At 38.6% G+C, this 20,725-nt stretch overlaps 2 protein-coding genes across 4 annotated transcripts in view; one reads left to right on the forward strand and one right to left on the reverse strand.

Annotated features, from left to right (window-relative positions):
- The window catches only part of LOC133614323 (creatine kinase M-type-like), a 14,494-nt gene extending 4,749 nt beyond the window's left edge, over positions 1–9,745 (forward strand). The window contains 2 exon segments of the mRNA XM_072914972.1: positions 894–1,083; positions 9,353–9,745. Coding sequence (XP_072771073.1) covers positions 894–1,083; positions 9,353–9,531 — 369 coding nt within the window. The 3' untranslated portion in view covers positions 9,532–9,745.
- Positions 9,746–15,017: 5,272 nt separating this feature from the next.
- The window catches only part of LOC133614326 (MAP/microtubule affinity-regulating kinase 4-like), a 127,732-nt gene continuing 122,024 nt past the window's right edge, over positions 15,018–20,725 (reverse strand). For 2 of the 3 annotated variants that reach the window (XM_061972182.1, XM_061972186.1), the window contains one exon: positions 15,018–15,958. In XM_061972182.1, coding sequence (XP_061828166.1) covers positions 15,625–15,958 — 334 coding nt within the window. In that variant the 3' untranslated portion in view covers positions 15,018–15,624. The remainder of the gene's footprint in view (positions 15,959–20,725) is intronic. The other variant, XM_061972185.1, reaches the window with a different exon arrangement.

A 20,725-nucleotide genomic window follows, 5' to 3' on the forward strand; every position in this document is an offset into this window, starting at 1 on the left:
CTGTGCCTCTCCTGTCTTCCTCCAGACTCTGGGACCTCGATTTCCAAAGGAAATGCAAAATTTGCTTTCGTCAGAAAACATGACTTTGGACCACTCAGCAGCAGTCCAGCTCTTTTTTTCCTTAGCCCAGGTGAGACGCTTTGCGCGCTGTTTCTTGGTCAACAGTGGCTTGACACGAGGTATGCGGCAGTTGAAACCCATGTCTTTCAAGCGTCTCTTGGTGGTGGATCTTGAAGCACTGACTCCAGCAGCTGTCCACTCCTTCTGAATCTCCCCCACATTTTTGAATGGGTTTTTTTTCACAATCTTGACCAGGGCGCGGTGATCCCTATCGCTTGTACACTTTTTCTGACCACAGTTTTTCCTTCCCTTTGCCTCTCCATTAATGTGTTTGGACACAGAGCTCTGAGAACAGCCAGCCTCTTCAGCAATAACCTTTTGTGTCTTTCCCTCCTTGTGCAATGTGTCGATGGTTGCCTTTTGGACAGCTGTCAAATCTGAAGTCTTCCCCATGTTTGTGTAGGCTTCAGAACTGGACTGAGAGACCATTTAAAGCCCTTTGCAGGTGTTTTGAGTTAATCAGCTGATTAGTTTGTGGCACCAGGTGTCTTCAAAATGGAACCCTTACACAATATTCTAATTTTGTGACACACGGAATTTTGGATTTTCATTTGTTGCCACTTCAAATCATCAAAATTAAATGAAATAAACATTTGAATGCATCAGTCTGTGTGCAATGAATAAATATAATGTACAAGTTACACCTTTTGAATGCAATTACTGAAATAAATCAAGTTTTTCAAAATATTCTAATTTACTGGCTTTTACCTGTAAAAGGCGCGTCGCGTACTTTGAAGCTCAAAGTGTGACCGAGTGGCTTCCCTCTTGCTCAGATTGAGGCCATCTTCAAGAAGCACAACCACGGCTTCAGCTGGAACGAGCACCTGGGCTACATCCTCACCTGCCCGTCCAACCTGGGCACCGGCCTGCGCGGCGGCGTGCACGTCAAGCTGCCCAAGCTCAGCACGCACGCCAAGTTCGAGGAGATCCTGACCAGACTGCGCCTGCAGAAGCGTGGCACAGGTACTTGTCACGTGGGCACCGCAGATCAATAAAGCGATACACGGATCCATACTGAAATACCGATACCAGATCTTTATGATCAAATATTGATACTCTAATCAAAACATCGATACTTTAGTTCAGGAATGTCCAAAGTTTTTCCAAATAAGCCATTTTAAAACTTTATTCAAAAACATATATAGTGTCAGCGTTGCATTATTGGTGACTAAGTACAATAAATTATTATGAATTTCAGCTTTTTCTCATTACATACAGATTATTTTGCTTTTTTATTACATTTTTACTATTGTTTTTTTCCCCATGTAAGAATAGAATAAAAATAATAAAAATATGATTGTTCAACTTAATGTCATGTCTCAAAAATCCTGCCTGTAGGAAAATATTACGTTCAATTACACATTTAACAAGTGTTTATTATGGCTGCTGTAATTTTTTTTAATTTAATTTATTAGTTAGTATTATTTTTAATATTTTTATTAACTAACAAAACTTTGTTTATATTTGAAATATATTTTATTTTTAAACTTCTAATATTTTAGATCAGGGTGTACACTAGAAAGTGAAGTATGGAGGGTGATTTTGACATTTTTAATATATATATATATATATATATATATATATATATATATATATATATATATATATATATATATATATATATATGTATTTAAAAAAGAAGAAGCTCAAAACAAATATTTTATGTATTTAAAACTTTTGTTATAGGTGACTAAGCATATGATGATCAATTATTGATTCAAACATTTCAACTTTTTCTCATTACAATGCTATGTTTTAGGGATGTCTGATAATAACTTTTTGCCGATGTCCGATATTGTCCAACTCTTTAATTACCGATACCCATATCAACCGATACCGATATCAACCGATATATACAGTCGTGTAATTAACACATTATTATGCCTAATTTGGACAACCAGGTATGGTGAAGATAAGGTACTTTTAAAAAATTTATAAAATAAAATAAGATCAATTAAAAACATTTTCTTGAATAAAAAAGAAAGTAAAACAATATAAAAATGTATGGAGGGCGATTTTGATATTTTATATATATATACATATATATATGTACATATATATTAAAAAAAAGAAGCTCAAAACAGATATTTTATGTATTTAAAACTTTTGTTATAGGTGACTAAGCATATGATGGTCAATTATTGATTCAAACATTTCAACTTTTTCTCATTACAATGCTATGTTTTAGGGATGTCTGATAATGGCTTTTTGCCGATATCCAATATTGTCCAACTCTTTAATTACCGATACCGATATCAACCGATACCGATACCAACCGATATATACAGTCGTGGAATTAACACATTATTATGCCTAATTTGGACAACCAGGTATGGTGAAGATAAGGTACTTTTAAAAAATTAATAAAATAAGATAAATTAAAAACATTTTCTTGAATAAGAAAGAAAGTAAAACAATATAAAAATGTATGGAGGGCGATTTTGATATTTTTTTGTATATATATATATATACATATATATATATATATATATGTACATATATATTAAAAAAAAGAAGCTCAAAACAGATATTTTATGTATTTAAAACTTTTGTTATAGGTGACTAAGCATATGATGATCAATTATTGATTCAAACATTTCAACTTTTTCTCATTACAATGCTATGTTTTAGGGATGTCTGATAATGGCTTTTTGCCGATATCCGATATTGTCCAACTCTTTAATTACCGATACCGATATCAACCGATATATACAGTCGTGGAATTAACACATTATTATGCCTAATTTGGACAACCAGGTATGGTGAAGATAAGGTCCTTTTAAAAAATTTATAAAATAAAATAAGATAAATTAAAAACATTTTCTTGAATAAAAAAGAAAGTAAAACAATATAAAAATGTATGGAGGGCGATTTTGATATTTTTTTGTATATATATATATATATATATATATATATATATATACATATATATATATATATATATGTACATATATATTAAAAAAAAGAAGCTCAAAACAGATATTTTATGTATTTAAAACCTTTGTTATAGGTGACTAAGCATATGATGATCAATTATTGATTCAAACATTTCAACTTTTTCTCATTACAATGCTATGTTTTAGGGATGTCTGATAATGGCTTTTTGCCGATATCCGATATTGTCCAACTCTTTAATTACCGATACCGATATCAACCGATACCGATATCAACCGATATATACAGTGGTGTAATTAACACACTATTATGCCTAATTTGGACAACCAGGTATGGTGAAGATAAGGTACTTAAAAAAAAAATTTAATAAAATAAAATAAGATAAATTAAAAACATTTTCTTGAATAAAAAAGAAAGTAAAACAATATAAAAATGTATGGAGGGCGATTTTGATATTTTTTTTGTATATATATATATATATATATATATATATACACATATATATATATGTACATATATATTAAAAAAAAGAAGCTCAAAACAGATATTTTATGTATTTAAAACGTTTGTTATAGGTGACTAAGCATATGATGATCAATTATTGATTTAAACATTTCAACTTTTTCTCATTACAATGCTATGTTTTAGGGATGTCCGATAATGGCTTTTTGCCGATATCCGATATTGTCCAACTCTTTAATTACCGATACCAATATCAACCGATACCGATATCAACCGATATATACAGTGGTGTAATTAACACACTATTATGCCTAATTTGGACAACCAGCTATGGTGAAGATAAGGTACTTTTAAAAAAAATTAATAAAATAAAATAAGATCAATAAATTAAAAACATTTTCTTGAATAGAAAAGAAAGTAAAACAATATAAAAATGTATGGAGGGCGATTTTGATATTTTTTTGTATATATATGTATATATATATATATATATATATATATATATATATATATATATATATATACATATATATATATATGTACATATATATTAAAAAAAAGAAGCTCAAAACAGATATTTTATGTATTTAAAACTTTTGTTATAGGTGACTAAGCATATGATGGTCAATTATTGATTCAAACATTTCAACTTTTTCTCATTACAATGTTATGTTTTAGGGATGTCTGATAATGGCTTTTTGCCGATATCCGATATTGTCCAACTCTTTAATTACCGATACCGATATCAACCGATATATACAGTGGTGGAATGAACACATTATTATGCCTAATTTGGACAACCAGGTATGGTGAAGATAAGGTACTTTAAAAAAAATAATAAAATAAAATAAGATAAATTAAAAACATTTTCTTGAATAAAAAAGAAAGTAAAACAATATAAAAATGTATGGAGGGCGATTTTGATTTTTTTTGTATATGTATATATATATATATATACATATATATATATATATGTACATATATATTAAAAAAAGAAGCTCAAAACAGATATTGTATGTATTTAAAACGTTTGTTATAGGTGACTAAGCATATGATGATCAATTATTGATTCAAACATTTCAACTTTTTCTCATTACAATGCTATGTTTTAGGGATGTCTGATAATGGCTTTTTGCCGATATCCGATATTGTCCAACTCTTTAATTACCGATACCGATATCAACCGATACCGATATCAACCGATATATACAGTGGTGTAATTAACACACTATTATGCCTAATTTGGACAACCAGGTATGGTGAAGATAAGGTACTTAAAAAAAAAATTTAATAAAATAAAATAAGATAAATTAAAAACATTTTCTTGAATAAAAAAGAAAGTAAAACAATATAAAAATGTATGGAGGGCGATTTTGATATTTTTTTGTATATATATATATATATATATATATATATATATACACATATATATATATGTACATATATATTAAAAAAAAGAAGCTCAAAACAGATATTTTATGTATTTAAAACGTTTGTTATAGGTGACTAAGCATATGATGATCAATTATTGATTCAAACATTTCAACTTTTTCTCATTACAATGCTATGTTTTAGGGATGTCCGATAATGGCTTTTTGCCGATATCCGATATTGTCCAACTCTTTAATTACCGATACCAATATCAACCGATACCGATATCAACCGATATATACAGTCGTGGAATTAACACACTATTATGCCTAATTTGGACAACCAGCTATGGTGAAGATAAGGTACTTTTAAAAAAAATTAATAAAATAAAATAAGATCAATAAATTAAAAACATTTTCTTGAATAGAAAAGAAAGTAAAACAATATAAAAATGTATGGAGGGCGATTTTGATATTTTTTTGTATATATATATATATATATATATATACATATATATATATATATATGTACATATATATTTAAAAAAAGAAGCTCAAAACAGATATTTTATGTATTTAAAACTTTTGTTATAGGTGACTAAGCATATGATGGTCAATTATTGATTCAAACATTTCAACTTTTTCTCATTACAATGCTATGTTTTAGGGATGTCCGATAATGGCTTTTTGCCGATATCCGATATTGTCCAACTCTTTAATTACCGATACCGATACCAACCGATATATACAGTCGTGGAATTAACACATTATTATGCCTAATTTGGACAACCAGGTATGGTGAAGATAAGGTACTTTAAAAAAATTAATAAAATAAAATAAGATAAATTAAAAACATTTTCTTGAATAAAAAAGAAAGTAAAACAATATAAAAATGTATGGAGGGCGATTTTGATATTTTTTTGTATATATATATATATATATATATATATATATATGTACATATATATTAAAAAAAGAAGCTCAAAACAGATATTGTATGTATTTAAAACGTTTGTTATAGGTGACTAAGCATATGATGATCAATTATTGATTCAAACATTTAAACTTTTTCTCATTACAATGCTATGTTTTAGGGATGTCTGATAATGGCTTTTTGCCGATATCTGATATTGTCCAACTCTTTAATTACCGATACCGATATCAACCGATATATACAGTGGTGGAATTAACACATTATTATGCCTAATTTGGACAACCAGGTACGGTGAAGATAAGGTACTTTAAAAAAATAATATTAAAATAAAATAAGATAAATTAAAAACATTTTCTTGAATAGAAAAAAAAGTAAAACAATATAAAAACAGTTCCATAGAAACTAGTAATGAATGAAAATGAGTAAAATGAGTAAAATTAAAGGTTAGTACTATTAGTGGAGCAGCAGGTGTGCTTACGGACTGTATCCCTTGCAGACTGTATTGATATATATTGATATATAATGTAGGAACCTACCACAATGTTAATAACAGAAAGAAACAACCCTTTTGTGTGAATGAGTGTAAATGGAAAGGGAGGTTTTTTGGTTTGGTGCACTAATTGTAAGTGTATCTTGTGTTTTTTATGTTGATTTAATTAAACAAATAAAAAAAAAAATTAAAATAAACGATACCGATAATAAAAAAAACGATACCGAGAATTTCCGATATTACATTTTAATGCATTTATCTATTATCGGACATCTCTTCTATATTTTGCTCTTTTTCTTACCTTCACTGTTGTATTTTTAGATAGATGTTATTTCATAATAAACAACTTTTATAATTTTAGCAGGCATACTTGCACAAATTATCGGTATCGCTGATACCAGCCGGAATATTATTTAGTATCGGATCAGCAAAAAAAATCAGTGATATCGCACATCACTAAGAGTCAGAAGACTAAAAACCTAAGACCATCCTTGCCAACCCTCCCGAATGTTCCGGGAGACTCCCGAAATTCAGCGCCTCTCCCGAAAACCTCCGGGGACAAATATTCTCCCGAAAATCTCCCGATTTTCAGCCGGAGCTGGAGGCCACGCCCCCTCCAGCTGCATGCGGACCTGAGTGAGGACAGCCTTTTTTCATGACGGGAGGACAACAGGGTGACAAGAACTAAATCTTCCAGACTAGAGATAAATTGTATTATTATGTTTATCTTACCTACAAATAAATATATTTATTAATAATAATAAAAAAAAACCTAAATACATTTTTACTATATTTTGCTAAAAACAACAAAATTAATTGTATTTTTTCTGACTCCTTATTACATCCAGGCATTAGAATTATACATTAAAATAAACATATTTGAAATAATTAATTTTAAATTATCCTAATAATTCATTTAAAATGACCATATTTAATTATTAAAATAATTGCTTGTTTATCAACAACTTTAGCATTTTATTCATTACATTTTGAAACTCTCAGAAGCCAAGTTATGTTATATTCCTTAATATTTATTTATGCAAGTTTGAAGTATCAATTATCTAAACACTGTTTTGTTTGCATATTTTCAGGATATAAATCTATATATATATATATACACAGGTAAAAGCCAGTAAATTAGAATATTTTGAAAAACTTGATTTATTTCAGTAATTGCATTCAAAAGGTGTAACTTGTACATTATATTTATTCATTGCACACAGACTGATGCATTCAAATGTTTATTTCATTTAATTTTGATGATTTGAAGTGGCAACAAATGAAAATCCAAAATTCCGTGTGTCACAAAATTAGAATATTACTTAAGGCTAATACAAAAAAGGGATTTTTAGAAATGTTGGCCAACTGAAAAGTATGAAAATGAAAAATATGAGCATGTACAATACTCAATACTTGGTTGGAGCTCCTTTTGCCTCAATTACTGCGTTAATGCGGCGTGGCATGGAGTCGATGAGTTTCTGGCACTGCTCAGGTGTTATGAGAGCCCAGGTTGCTCTGATAGTGGCCTTCAACTCTTCTGCGTTTTTGGGTCTGGCATTCTGCATCTTCCTTTTCACAATACCCCACAGATTTTCTATGGGGCTAAGGTCAGGGGAGTTGGCGGGCCAATTTAGAACAGAAATACCATGGTCCGTAAACCAGGCACGGGTAGATTTTGCGCTGTGTGCAGGCGCCAAGTCCTGTTGGAACTTGAAATCTCCATCTCCATAGAGCAGGTCAGCAGCAGGAAGCATGAAGTGCTCTAAAACTTGCTGGTAGACGGCTGCGTTGACCCTGGATCTCAGGAAACAGAGTGGACCGACACCAGCAGATGACATGGCACCCCAAACCATCACTGATGGTGGAAACTTTACACTAGACTTCAGGCAACGTGGATCCTGTGCCTCTCCTGTCTTCCTCCAGACTCTGGGACCTCGATTTCCAAAGGAAATGCAAAATTTGCATGGTTGGGTGATGGTTTGGGGTGCCATGTCATCTGCTGGTGTCGGTCCACTCTGTTTCCTGAGATCCAGGGTCAACGCAGCCGTCTACCAGCAAGTTTTAGAGCACTTCATGCTTCCTGCTGCTGACCTGCTCTATGGAGATGGAGATTTCAAGTTCCAACAGGACTTGGCGCCTGCACACAGCGCAAAATCTACCCGTGCCTGGTTTACGGACCATGGTATTTCTGTTCTAAATTGGCCCGCCAACTCCCCTGACATTAGCCCCATAGAAAATCTGTGGGGTATTGTGAAAAGGAAGATGCAGAATGCCAGACCCAAAAACGCAGAAGAGTTGAAGGCCACTATCAGAGCAACCTGGGCTCTCATAACACCTGAGCAGTGCCAGAAACTCATGGACTCCATGCCACGCCGCATTAACGCAGTAATTGAGGCAAAAGGAGCTCCAACCAAGTATTGAGTATTGTACATGCTCATATTTTTCATTTTCATACTTTTCAGTTGGCCAACATTTCTAAAAATCCCTTTTTTGTATTAGCCTTATGTAATATTCTAATTTTGTGACACACGGAATTTTGGATTTTCATTTGTTGCCACTTCAAATCATCAAAATTAAATGAAATAAACATTTGAATGCATCAGTCTGTGTGCAATGAATAAATATAATGTACAAGTTACACCTTTTGAATGCAATTACTGAAATAGATCAAGTTTTTCAAAATATTCTAATTTACTGGCTTTTACCTGTATATATATGAAATACTTGACTTGGTGAATTCTAGCTGTCAATATACTCCTCCCCTCTTAACCACGCCCTCAACCACGCCCCCACCTCCCGAAATCGGAGGTCTCAAGGTTGGCAAGTATGCCTAAGACTAAAGTCCCAGTCATTTCCGGTTAATTTTGTAGTGCCAGTTTCTCTCCGTTGGGGCGAGATCGGGACAATGGAGTTCATGCACTGAAAAGAAAGTTTGTGAACAGGAATTTGTTCTGGAAACTTGTTGTGTCCAAGCTCAAGCAGAACAGTTCTTTGTGGTCCACCCTAGAGAAGTCCTTCCTTGCATGCAGACTTCAGACCTGGACTGTGAAGTGTTGTTGACTCTTTGACCTTTTCCTCCAGGCGGCGTGGACACGGCCTCCGTGGGCGGCGTGTTCGACATCTCCAACGCCGACCGCCTGGGCTCCTCCGAGGTGGAACAGGTCCAGATGGTGGTGGATGGCGTCAAGCTGATGGTGGAGATGGAGAAGAAGCTGGAGAAGGGAGAGTCCATCGACGGTATGATCCCCGCCCAGAAGTAAAGCTGTTGGCTTTTTTTTTATATCCCAAAAACCAAACGGACGTGTAGCCTTGTTGTTGAATCTTTTGGACGACTTCATGAAGCACATCTTCCTTTTTCTCCGACTCCTTTGTAACATCCTGGGATCAATCCATGCGTCCGCACCATGACGAATGATTTCTCTGGGTGTAAATTAGAACTGGACAAATAAAACAATGCCCCATTCAAAACACAAACGTCTTCCTTTCTTGTCGCTATTTGAACAAAACCATAGAAAAGAGGTTGCAATTCTTGTTTTGTTTTTATTTGTGTCACACTTGATGTTGGCCTCAGAGACGTGCAGGACTGCAGCGCCAGCCGGCCGTCCGCTAAAAGAAAGCCACCAATTAAAACAGTGACGGCTATTAGCAGACTAGAAAGTCTTCGTCGTCGCTAAAAGTCCCGACTTGACGTCTTCGGTCGCCCGCCCAAGAAGAGCCCAGAGGTCATCTAATGCTTCTTCATTGGTTCACGCTCACACACCTTTAAACTCTCATATTGTTCTTTACCTCATCTCAATTCAAATGTCCAAAGTACAGTGCTCAAAGCTCAAAAAAAGGGAAAACGCCTCGTGAACAGGTGGTTGTCCAAAATGCAGCCCGGGTGCCATTTGTGGCTCGCAACACCATTTAAAGACTAAACCCTGAAAAGCAAAATGTATGACGGCCTGCTTGTTTTAGTGGCTTTTTCATGATTCCCATGTATCCATGGTACACATTCCTTCCAAGACATGTTACCTTTTCAAGTGCGCTAAAGCCCTCAAAAACGTCTGAGTTAGTGTTATATACAGAGGTGGGTAGAGTAGCCAGAAAGTGTACTCAAGTAAGAGTACTGTTACTTTAGAGATTTATTACTCAAGTAAAAGTAAGGAGTAGTCACCCAAATATTTACTTGAGTAAAAGTAAAAAGTATGTTGTGAAAAAACTACTCAAGTACTGAGTAACTGATGAGTAACATACACACTCATATCATATATATATATATATATATGTATATATATATACATACATACATATACATTGATATATACAGTATATAATTTATATTTATTTTGCTGTTTTTGTTTACATGTTAAAGGTGTTTTAATGAATATACATGCATGTTTAACACATATAGATTCCTTTCTTTCATGAAGACAAGAATATAAGTTGGTGTATTACCTGATTCTGATGACTTGCATTGATTGTAATCAGACAGTAGTGATGATAACGTCCACCTTTTCAAATGGAGGAGAAGAAAAGTTCCTCCTTTCTGTCTAATACCACATGAAAGTGGTTGGTTTTTGGCATCTTATTTGTCCAGCTTCCGTACTCCTTTGTATACACTTTACAAGAAATATATTGGCGTCAAACTCCGTAGCTTGCTAGCTTGTTTGCGCTGGCTTTCGGAGACTCTTGTTTTGAAAGCGCAGGCGCGATGGAGCGGCACTTTTATTGTGAAGACAGGAACGTCCTCATGTGCGGTCAGTCTTTAGGCTTTTGACGGGATGTACGGTTGAAATAAAAAAGTATCTTTTTTCCTTCACACTTTTGATTGATTGATTGGAACTTTTATTAGTAGATTGCACAGTACAGTACATATTCCGTACAATTGACCACTAAATGGTAACACCCCAATAAGTTTTTCAACTTGTTTAAGTCAGGTCATGTGACCGCCTGGCTCTGTTTGATTGGTCCAACGTCACCAGTGACTGCATCTGATTGGTGGAGCGGAGTGAACGTCACCAGTGACTGTATTTGTTGAAACGCAGGCACTATGAAGGTCTGTCTGACAGACCAAAACAAACAAAGCGTGCATTAACAGATCGATAAAAATTAGTAGCGAGTAGCGAGCTGAATGTAGATAAAAGTAGCGGAGTAAAAGTAGCGTTTCGTCTCTATAAATATACTCAAGTAAAAGTAAACGTATGTTGCATTAAAACTACTCTTAGAAGTACAATTTATCCCAAAAGTTACTCAAGTAGATGTAACGGAGTAAATGTAGCGCGTTACTACCCACCTCTGGTTATATAATAATAAAATGAGTACAGATTACCAATAATACAAAATGTGATGTATAAAAAGGGGTTAGAATAAGCAAGGCGAGTTTATTTTAAAAGCACAATTTGTTCGCGATGCAATTCAAAGTGCTTTAAAGAGGCATACAATTAAAAGGGGGATAAAATCATCAATAAAAATAAATCCATTTTAAACCTATATATGTATACACATACATACATATATGTATATATACATACGTATTTATATATACATATAGTATACACATACATAAATATATATATACATATACGTAATTATATATATATATATACACACATATGTATATATACATACATATTAGAGATGCGCGGATAGGCAATTATTTAATCCGCAACCGCATCAGAAAGTTGTCAACCATCCGCAATCCACCCGATCTAACATTTGATCCGCCCGCACCCGCCCGTTGTTATATATCTAATATAGACGATGCAAGGCATTAGTGAGGTTATAAAGCTTTTGCCTGTTAAAGTAAGGAGACTGATCCAATGCAGCACAGACATTCGCGTGCCACGCTGTCACGGCCCAGACGCACACCAGTGCGCAATCATATGGGAGCCGCGCTGAGCGCACCTCCAAGCGCGTCTCGCTGCCGGCGACGGCCGGGTATATGGGCCCGACGCTCCAGCGCCATCCATTTTCAGGGCTAGTTGATTCGGCAGGTGGGTTGTTACACACTCCTTAGCGGGTTCCGACTTCCATGGCCACCGTCCTAGCTGCTGTCTATATCAACCAGGGTGAGCCCCACCCCTTTCGTGAGCGCACTGCGCGCGGAGTGACCCCTGTTACGCGCCCCCGGCAACAGGGGTGGTGGGCAGGTAAGCTGCGCGGGCGGAGCGCGCGGACTGACCCCTGTTACGAGCCCCCGGCCACGGGGGTGGCGGGCAGGTAAGCTGCTTACCTGCTGCGCGTGACGCCGGCCGCGGCGAAGGCGGACGAGGCGGGGTGTCGGTGCGGTGGGCGCGGTGGTGACCCTGGACGTGCGTCGGGCCCTTCTCGCGGATCGCCTCAGCTACGGCTCCCGGTGGGGCCCTCTCGGGGGATGGGGCCTCGGTCCCGGACCCCGGCGAGGCGTCCCTTCTCGGCTCTGTAAAAGTGTCCATCTCTTTTCTTTCTTCTGTTGTGGCATATGCTGCAGGTGCCTGCTCGTTGTTCGTATGTGGGTAACAACATTTAACTATGTATATATATTTACCAATTGGTTTAACTGCCACCCGCCTGAATCTATTTAAAACCAATTTTTTTTAAATTTCAACCACCCGACCCGACCCGCGGATAAATTAAAAACATTTTTTAATTTCATCCGCCCGATCCGCGGATAATCCGCGGACTCCGCGGTTGTGCCCGCAAACCGCGCATCTCTAATACATATATATATATATATACATATACGTAATAGTATATATATATATATATATATATATATGTCTTAATAAGGTTATCCAAAAAATAGTGCTCGATACCATAGTAGAGCGCAATATATGTATGTGTGGGGAAAAAAATCAGGCCTGTTTCATGAGGGGTTCCCTCAATCATCAGATGATTGAGGGAACCCCTCATGAAACAGGCCTGTAGAGATGAAGTAGTCTTGTGATTTTTTTCCCCACACATATATATATATATATATATATATATATATATATATATATATATATATACACACAGTCTTGGTTGACAAGACTCTACAACATGGCGTGGACATCGGGGGCGGTACCTCTGGATTGGCAGACCGGGGTGGTGGTTCCTCTCTTTAATGGATCACACTCCTCAGCCTTCCCAGTAAGGTCTATTCAGGTGTACTGGAGAGGAGGCTACGCCGGATAGTCGAACCTCGGATTCAGGAGGAACAGTGTGGTTTTGGTCCTGGTCGTGGAACTGTGGACCAGCTCTATACTCTCGGCAGGGTCCTTGAGGGTGCATGGGAGTTTGCCCAACCAGTCTACATGTGCTTTGTGGACTTGGAGAAGGCATTGGACCGTGTCCCTCGGGAAGTCCTGTGGGGAGTGCTCAGAGAGTATGGGGTATCGGACTGTCTGATTGTGGCGGTCCGCTCCCTGTATGATCAGTGCCAGAGCTTGGTCCGCATTGCCGGCAGTAAGTCGGACACGTTTCCAGTGAGGGTTGGACTCCGCCAAGGCTGCCCTTTGTCACCCATTCTGTTCATAACTTTTATGGACAGAATTTCTAGGCGCAGTCAAGGCGTTGAGGGGATCTGGTTTGGTGGCTGCAGGATTAGGTCTCTGCTTTTTAAACATGATGTGGTCCTGATGGCTTCATCTGGCCAGGATCTTCAGCTCTCACTGGATCGGTTCGCAGCCGAGTGTGAAAGCGACTGGGATGAGAATCAGCACCTCCAAGTCCGAGTCCATGGTTCTCGCCCAGAAAAGGGTGGAGTGCCATCTCCGGGTTGGGGAGGAGATCTTGCCCCAAGTGGAGGAGTTCAAGTACCTCGGAGTCTTGTTCACGAGTGAGGGAGGAGTGGATGGTGAGATCGACAGGTGGATCGGTGCGGCGTCTTCAGTAATGCGGACGCTGTATCGATCCGTTGTGGTGAAGAAGGAGCTGAGCCGGAAGGCAAAGCTCTCAATTTACCGGTCGATCTACGTTCCCATCCTCACCTATGGTCATGAGCTTTGGGTTATGACCGAAAGGACAAGATCACGGGTACAAGCGGCCCAAATGAGTTTCCTCCGCCGGGTGGCGGGGCTCTCCCTTAGAGATAGGGTGAGAAGCTCTGTCATCCGGGGGGAGCTCAAAGTAAAGCCGCTGCTCCTCCACATGGAGAGGAGCCAGATGAGGTGGTTCGGGCATCTGGTCAGGATGCCACCCGAACGCCTCCCTAGGGAGGTGTTTAGGGCACGTCCGACCGGTAGGAGGCCACGGGGAAGACCCAGGACACGTTGGGAAGACTATGTCTCCCGGCTGGCCTGGGAACACCTCGAGATCCCCCGGGAGGAGCTGGACGAAGTGGCTGGGGAGAGGGAAGTCTGGGCTTCCCTGCTTAGGCTGCTGCCCCCGCGACCCGACCTCGGATAAGCGGAAGAAGATGGATATATATACACACATATATACATATTTATTTATACATACAGTATATACATATGTATATATACTGTACATACATTCGTACATATATATGTATACATGTGTGAATATATAGACGTATTTCTATACATACATACGTGTATGTATATATATATATACACACACACACGTATACATATATGTATGTACATTATTTATACATATATATATAAAATAAAATAAATAAATAAAAAATATATGTATATATATATATATATATATATATATATATATATATATATATATATATATATATATATACATAAAATTAAATAAAAAAAAATAAATATATATATATATATATATATATATATATATATATATTTTTTTTTTTTTTTTTTTTTTTTTACATTATACAGAGGAACAATAAACTTAACGTGGGCTGAACATTTCTCCCAGGCCACACTTTGGACATTCATGGAAGCATTTCATTTGTTGGCGACGTGTGCAAGCTGCGACATGTCTAACCAGCAGGGGGCAGAATGTCTTCTGACACACTAAGAATGCGGACGTTGCTCGTCTAAAGGTGCGTGAGCATAAACCAACTGTAATGAGCAAAAACACTTCTAGCAGGAAATCATTTTTGATAAAAGCAGCAACATCAAACTGCGCTCAATAAGTCTCTGCATGTCTCCCTCTAGTGGCCAGAGTGCATCACTACAACATGTGACATTGTCTGTCAAAGAGAATCAACTTCATGAAAACCTGACTATAAATAGCAGCTCTTTAAAAAGGAATGATGACAAATCTAATCAAAACAAAATGGACTCGATGGGCTCTTTAACGCGGTGTTTGTTTCAGCCATGTGATTGGAAACAAGGTCTTTGGCAGAGGCGAGGCGTTGCCAGTCACATCAGAAAAGGCGGAGCTAAAAGGAGGGATGGGGGAGGAGCTCGCACCTCGTTTCTCTTCTTCCTCACCTCTCGTCGCCACTCTGCCCCGCCTCCGGGCGGCTCTCAGAGCTCCAGCTCCTTCGATACTTTGGTGGCGATGTCTCTGAACGCTAGCGGCGCCCCCCACAGGCGCTTGAACCTGACGCCGCTGCTCTGGCCCAGCCCGCCGGGCAGCTGGCACACCTCGGCCTCGAAGGCCACGCGAGTGCCGGCCGCGCCGTGGGTGCACGACAGCAGGAAGGGCCCCGCCAGGTGGACCTGGCAGCCGCAGCCCTGGGCCGCCTCCCGCAGCGCCAGCACCACCTCGGCCGGGTCGCGGGGGCTCCGCACCCTCACATCCCAGCCGCATCGGGGGGTCCGGGGCTCTGCCGCTTTTTGATGCCCAGATAGATGGCGACTGGGTGGTCAGAGATGGAGGAAGTGGGGGTGAGAGGGTTAAATGGTGGATGAGGGGTTGGACAAAGAACATCATCAATGTCAACAAACACAATTCATTGTTAGTCTGTTCTATATTGAGTCACAAACTAAAAGCACTGGTTGTCATCGTATAGTGGCCAAGAGTCTATTCACTCAACTGGAGAGAGTACCAAGCTTCTCTTAGTTCCGGACTATAAGCCGCTAGTCTATTCACTCAACTGGAGAGAGTACCAAGCTTCTCTTAGTTCCGGACTATAAGCCGCTAGTCTATTCACTCAACTGGAGAGAGTACCAAGCTTCTCTTAGTTCCGGACTATAAGCCGCTAGTCTATTCACTCAACTGGAGAGAGTACCAAGCTTCTCTTAGTTCCGGACTATAAGCCGCTAGTCTATTCACTCAACTGGAGAGAGTACCAAGCTTCTCTTAGTTCCGGACTATAAGCCGCTAGTCTATTCACTCAACTGGAGAGAGTACCAAGCTTCTCTTAGTTCCGGACTATAAGCCGCTAGTCTATTCACTCAACTGGAGAGAGTACCAAGCTTCTCTTAGTTCCGGACTATAAGCCGCTAGTCTATTCACTCAACTGGAGAGAGTACCAAGCTTCTCTTAGTTCCGGACTATAAGCCGCTAGTCTATTCACTCAACTGGAGAGAGTACCAAGCTTCCCTTAGTTCCGGACTATAAGCCGCTAGTCTATTCACTCAACTGGAGAGAGTACCAAGCTTCTCTTAGTTCCGGACTATAAGCCGCTAGTCTATTCACTCAACTGGAGAGAGTACCAAGCTTCTCTTAGTTCCGGACTATAAGCCGCTAGTCTATTCACTCAACTGGAGAGAGTACCAAGCTTCTCTTAGTTCCGGACAATAAGCCGCTAGTCTATTCACTCAACTGGAGAGAGTACCAAGCTTCTCTTAGTTCCGGACTATAAGCCGCTAGTCTATTCACTCAACTGGAGAGAGTACCAAGCTTCTCTTAGTTCCGGACTATAAGCCGCTAGTCTATTCACTCAACTGGAGAGAGTACCAAGCTTCTCTTAGTTCTGGACTATAAGCCGCTAGTCTATTCACTCAACTGGAGAGAGTACCAAGCTTCTCTTAGTTCCGGACTATAAGCCGCTACTTTATTTCTGTAGCTTATAAAACCATGCGGCTAATTTATGGATTTCTCTTAATGCAAGTAGTTACAAAAAACCGAAGCAAAGACACCGAACAGGTGTGGTATTTATTGCTTGTGCCATCTTTTGGACGAATTTGCTCACTGCAGGTGCTCCACTGCTGCGTCGCCACTTTGTTTAGACTGAGCTTTTAACCGGAGGTACACGTGCCGTTCCATCTTTTAGCCGTCTGGGGATCCCTACATCTGCGGTCCCTTCTCGTTGTTCCCATTGGGTTGAGGTTTTTCTAGCCCTCATGTGCAGCAGCCCTTTGAGATATTTGTGATTTAGGGCTATGTAATTAAACTTTAATTGCGTTTTAACTCGTATGGATTCTTCATTCATTTCAAAACAATTCTCACTTATCTGCGTTCAAAGAACTCCGGCTTATTAGTGATTCCCAGAGCCCCAAAAAAGTCTGCGGGCTATAGAGCGTTTTCTATTGGGGCTCCAGTACTATGGAATGCCTTCCCGGTAACAGTTAGAGATGCTACCTCAGTAGAAGCATTTAAGTCCCATCTTAAAACTCATTTGTATACTCTAGCCTTTGAATAGCCCCCCTTTTTTTAGACCAGTTGATCTGCCGTTTCTTTTCTTTTCTCCTCTGCTCCCCCCTATCCCTTGTGGAAGGGGAGACACACAGATTCGGTGGCCATGGATGGGGTGCTGGCTGTCCGGGGTCGGGACCCGGGGTGGACCGCTCGCCTGTATATCGGTTGGGAACATCTCTGCGCTGCTGACCCGTCTCCGCTCGGGATGGTTTCCTGCTGACCCCACTGTGGGCTGGACTCTTACTGTTATGTTAGATTCACTATGGACTGGACTCTCACTATTATGTTGGATCCACTATGGACTGGACTCTCACTATTATGTTAGATCCACTATGGACTGGACTCTCACTATTATGTTAGATCCACTATGGACTGGACTCTCACTATTATGTTAGATCCACTATGGACTGGACTCTCACTATTATGTTAGATCCACTATGGACTGGACTCTCACTATTATGTTGGATCCACTATGGACTGGACTCTCACTATTATGTTGGATCCACTATGGACTGGACTCTTACTATTATGTTGGATCCACTATGGACTGGACTCTCACTATTATGTTAGATCCACTATGGACTGGACTCTCACTATTATGTTAGATCCACTATGGACTGGACTCTCACTATTATGTTAGATCCACTATGGACTGGACTCTCACTATTATGTTAGATCCACTATGGACTGGACTCTCACTATTATGTTAGATCCACTATGGACTGGACTCTCACTATTATGTTGGATCCACTATGGACTGGACTCTTACTATTATGTTGGATCCACTATGGACTGGACTCTCACTATTATGTTAGATCCACTATGGACTGGACTCTCACTATTATGTTAGATTCACTATGGACTGGACTCTCACTATTATGTTAGATCCACTATGGACTGGACTCTCACTATTATGTTGGATCCACTATGGACTGGACTCTCACTATTATGTTAGATTCACTATGGACTGGACTCTCACTATTATGTTAGATCCACTATGGACTGGACTCTTACTATTATGTTAGATCCACTATGGACTGGACTCTCACTATTATATTAGATCCACTATGGACTGGACTCTCACTATTATGTTAGATCCACTATGGACTGGACTCTCACTATTATGTTAGATCCACTATGGACTGGACTCTCACTATTATGTTAGATTCACTATGGACTGGACTCTCACTATTATGTTGGATCCACTATGGACTGGACTCTCACTATTATGTTAGATCCACTATGGACTGGACTCTCACAATATTATGGTAGACCCACTCGACATCCATTGCATTCGGTCTCCCCTAGAGGGGGGGGGGTGTTACCCACATATGCGGTCCTCTCCAAGGTTTCTCATAGTCATTCACATCGACGTCCCACTGGGGTGAGTTTTTCCTTGCCCTTATGTGGGCTCTGTACCGAGGATGTCGTTGTGGCTTGTGCAGCCCTTTGAGACACTTGTGATTTAGGGCTATATAAATAAACATTGATTGATTGATTGATTGATACTAAACCGTCCCATGTGTTATGTCTGTAGGAGTTTCCATGCATATTTGTACTTGCTATCAAGCTAGCGTCGTTAGCATTAGCTAAGATGCTAACACGTTTACAAGTGTCTGTGTTAGTGTTATTAACTTACAATGGCATTCTTTTTGTGGTGTTTCCGTTTCGTAAATTTAACAGACTTCTGTTTTGTTTGATCTGCCGTTTTGCTGCCTTATTTATAGACACCGTTTGGAAACAATTAACATACCTGCCAACTTTTGAAATCAGAAAAACCTAGTAGCCAGGGTCCAGGTAGGTCCAGGACAAAGTCCTGGTGGGGGGTTCAGGCTTCGCCCCCCGACGCAAAATGATTATTAGCATTCAGACAGGTTAAAATGTTGCTAAAACCATCACTTTTCTATCAGTCACAGTGACTTTTCAAAACAAAAATATTACAGCAAAAATCATATGGGTTGATTGACATGTTTATTCTGTAAGCTAACTTCAATAGTTTGAAATTATTTTGACAGTTAATGCCAGTTATCCTGTCAACCTTTCACAAGACTTCAATTTGTTCATTGAAAGTATAAACACTTTTTACAGTAAACAAATGGTAAAACAGTACTAAACAATTCCATTGGTGTCAGTATTAACTTTCTGTCCAAGCTTGTATAATCTACTGCCTTGTTCAATTGTAAAAAATATTCTGTGCCTAAAATTCACATTTCTATCACAATTATCATACTGTAAACATGGTAAGCTAACTTCATTAAAATTAATAGTCCTGTCAATAGCATGGAATTACAATTCAAATGTAGTTTTTTTGTAAGCCTTTCAAAAGAATTCAAAATATGAAAAATGAATGAAAATGAATTGAAGCCATCAGACACTTGAAAAGTGGCACATCACATCTCTAATGTAATCATTTGAACTTTTCAACAGAAATAGCACTGCAAAAATATTAAGGACATACTTCTGTATTTTGGTAGTTATGCTGTCAACATTTAACAAGATTTCTTCAACTTGGACTTGAAAGCATAAATAGTATAAACACTTTTAACAGTATAACAGTACTAAACAATTCCAATAGATAACATTGGTGTCATTACCTTTTTGTTTGCTCAATTATTGCCTCCGTAAATAAAACTTCGGCATTTATCACATCCAAAGAATCTGTTTGGGCGACGAAAAACGTTGAAAGTTTTCCACTTGTATCGCTAGCAACGGCATTAGACTTGTGTTTTTTTGTCCCAACGTGGTCTTTTACATCGCTAATTCCTCCGTGTCCGATGGAAAAATCTTGTCTGCACAAGGTGCAATTCGCGTAGTTTTCACCCTTTTTGGAACGGATAATTATTCCCGGATAGGCTTTTGAATATTCTTCACGGAATGACTGCAGTTTTCTTTTCGGTTTAAGACTCGTTTGCCATTTTTCTCCGGCTGATTCCATGATCGTTCACTCGTTTGGAAACAATGGCAACTGGTGCTATAAATAGCCTCGCGCATGGCATTCGGAATGGCTCGATAGGAAGTTACGGGAAGCAGTGTCGATTGTCA

Source organism: Nerophis lumbriciformis, linkage group LG17, assembly GCF_033978685.3.
Source record: "Nerophis lumbriciformis linkage group LG17, RoL_Nlum_v2.1, whole genome shotgun sequence".
Lineage (NCBI taxonomy): Eukaryota > Metazoa > Chordata > Actinopteri > Syngnathiformes > Syngnathidae > Nerophis > Nerophis lumbriciformis.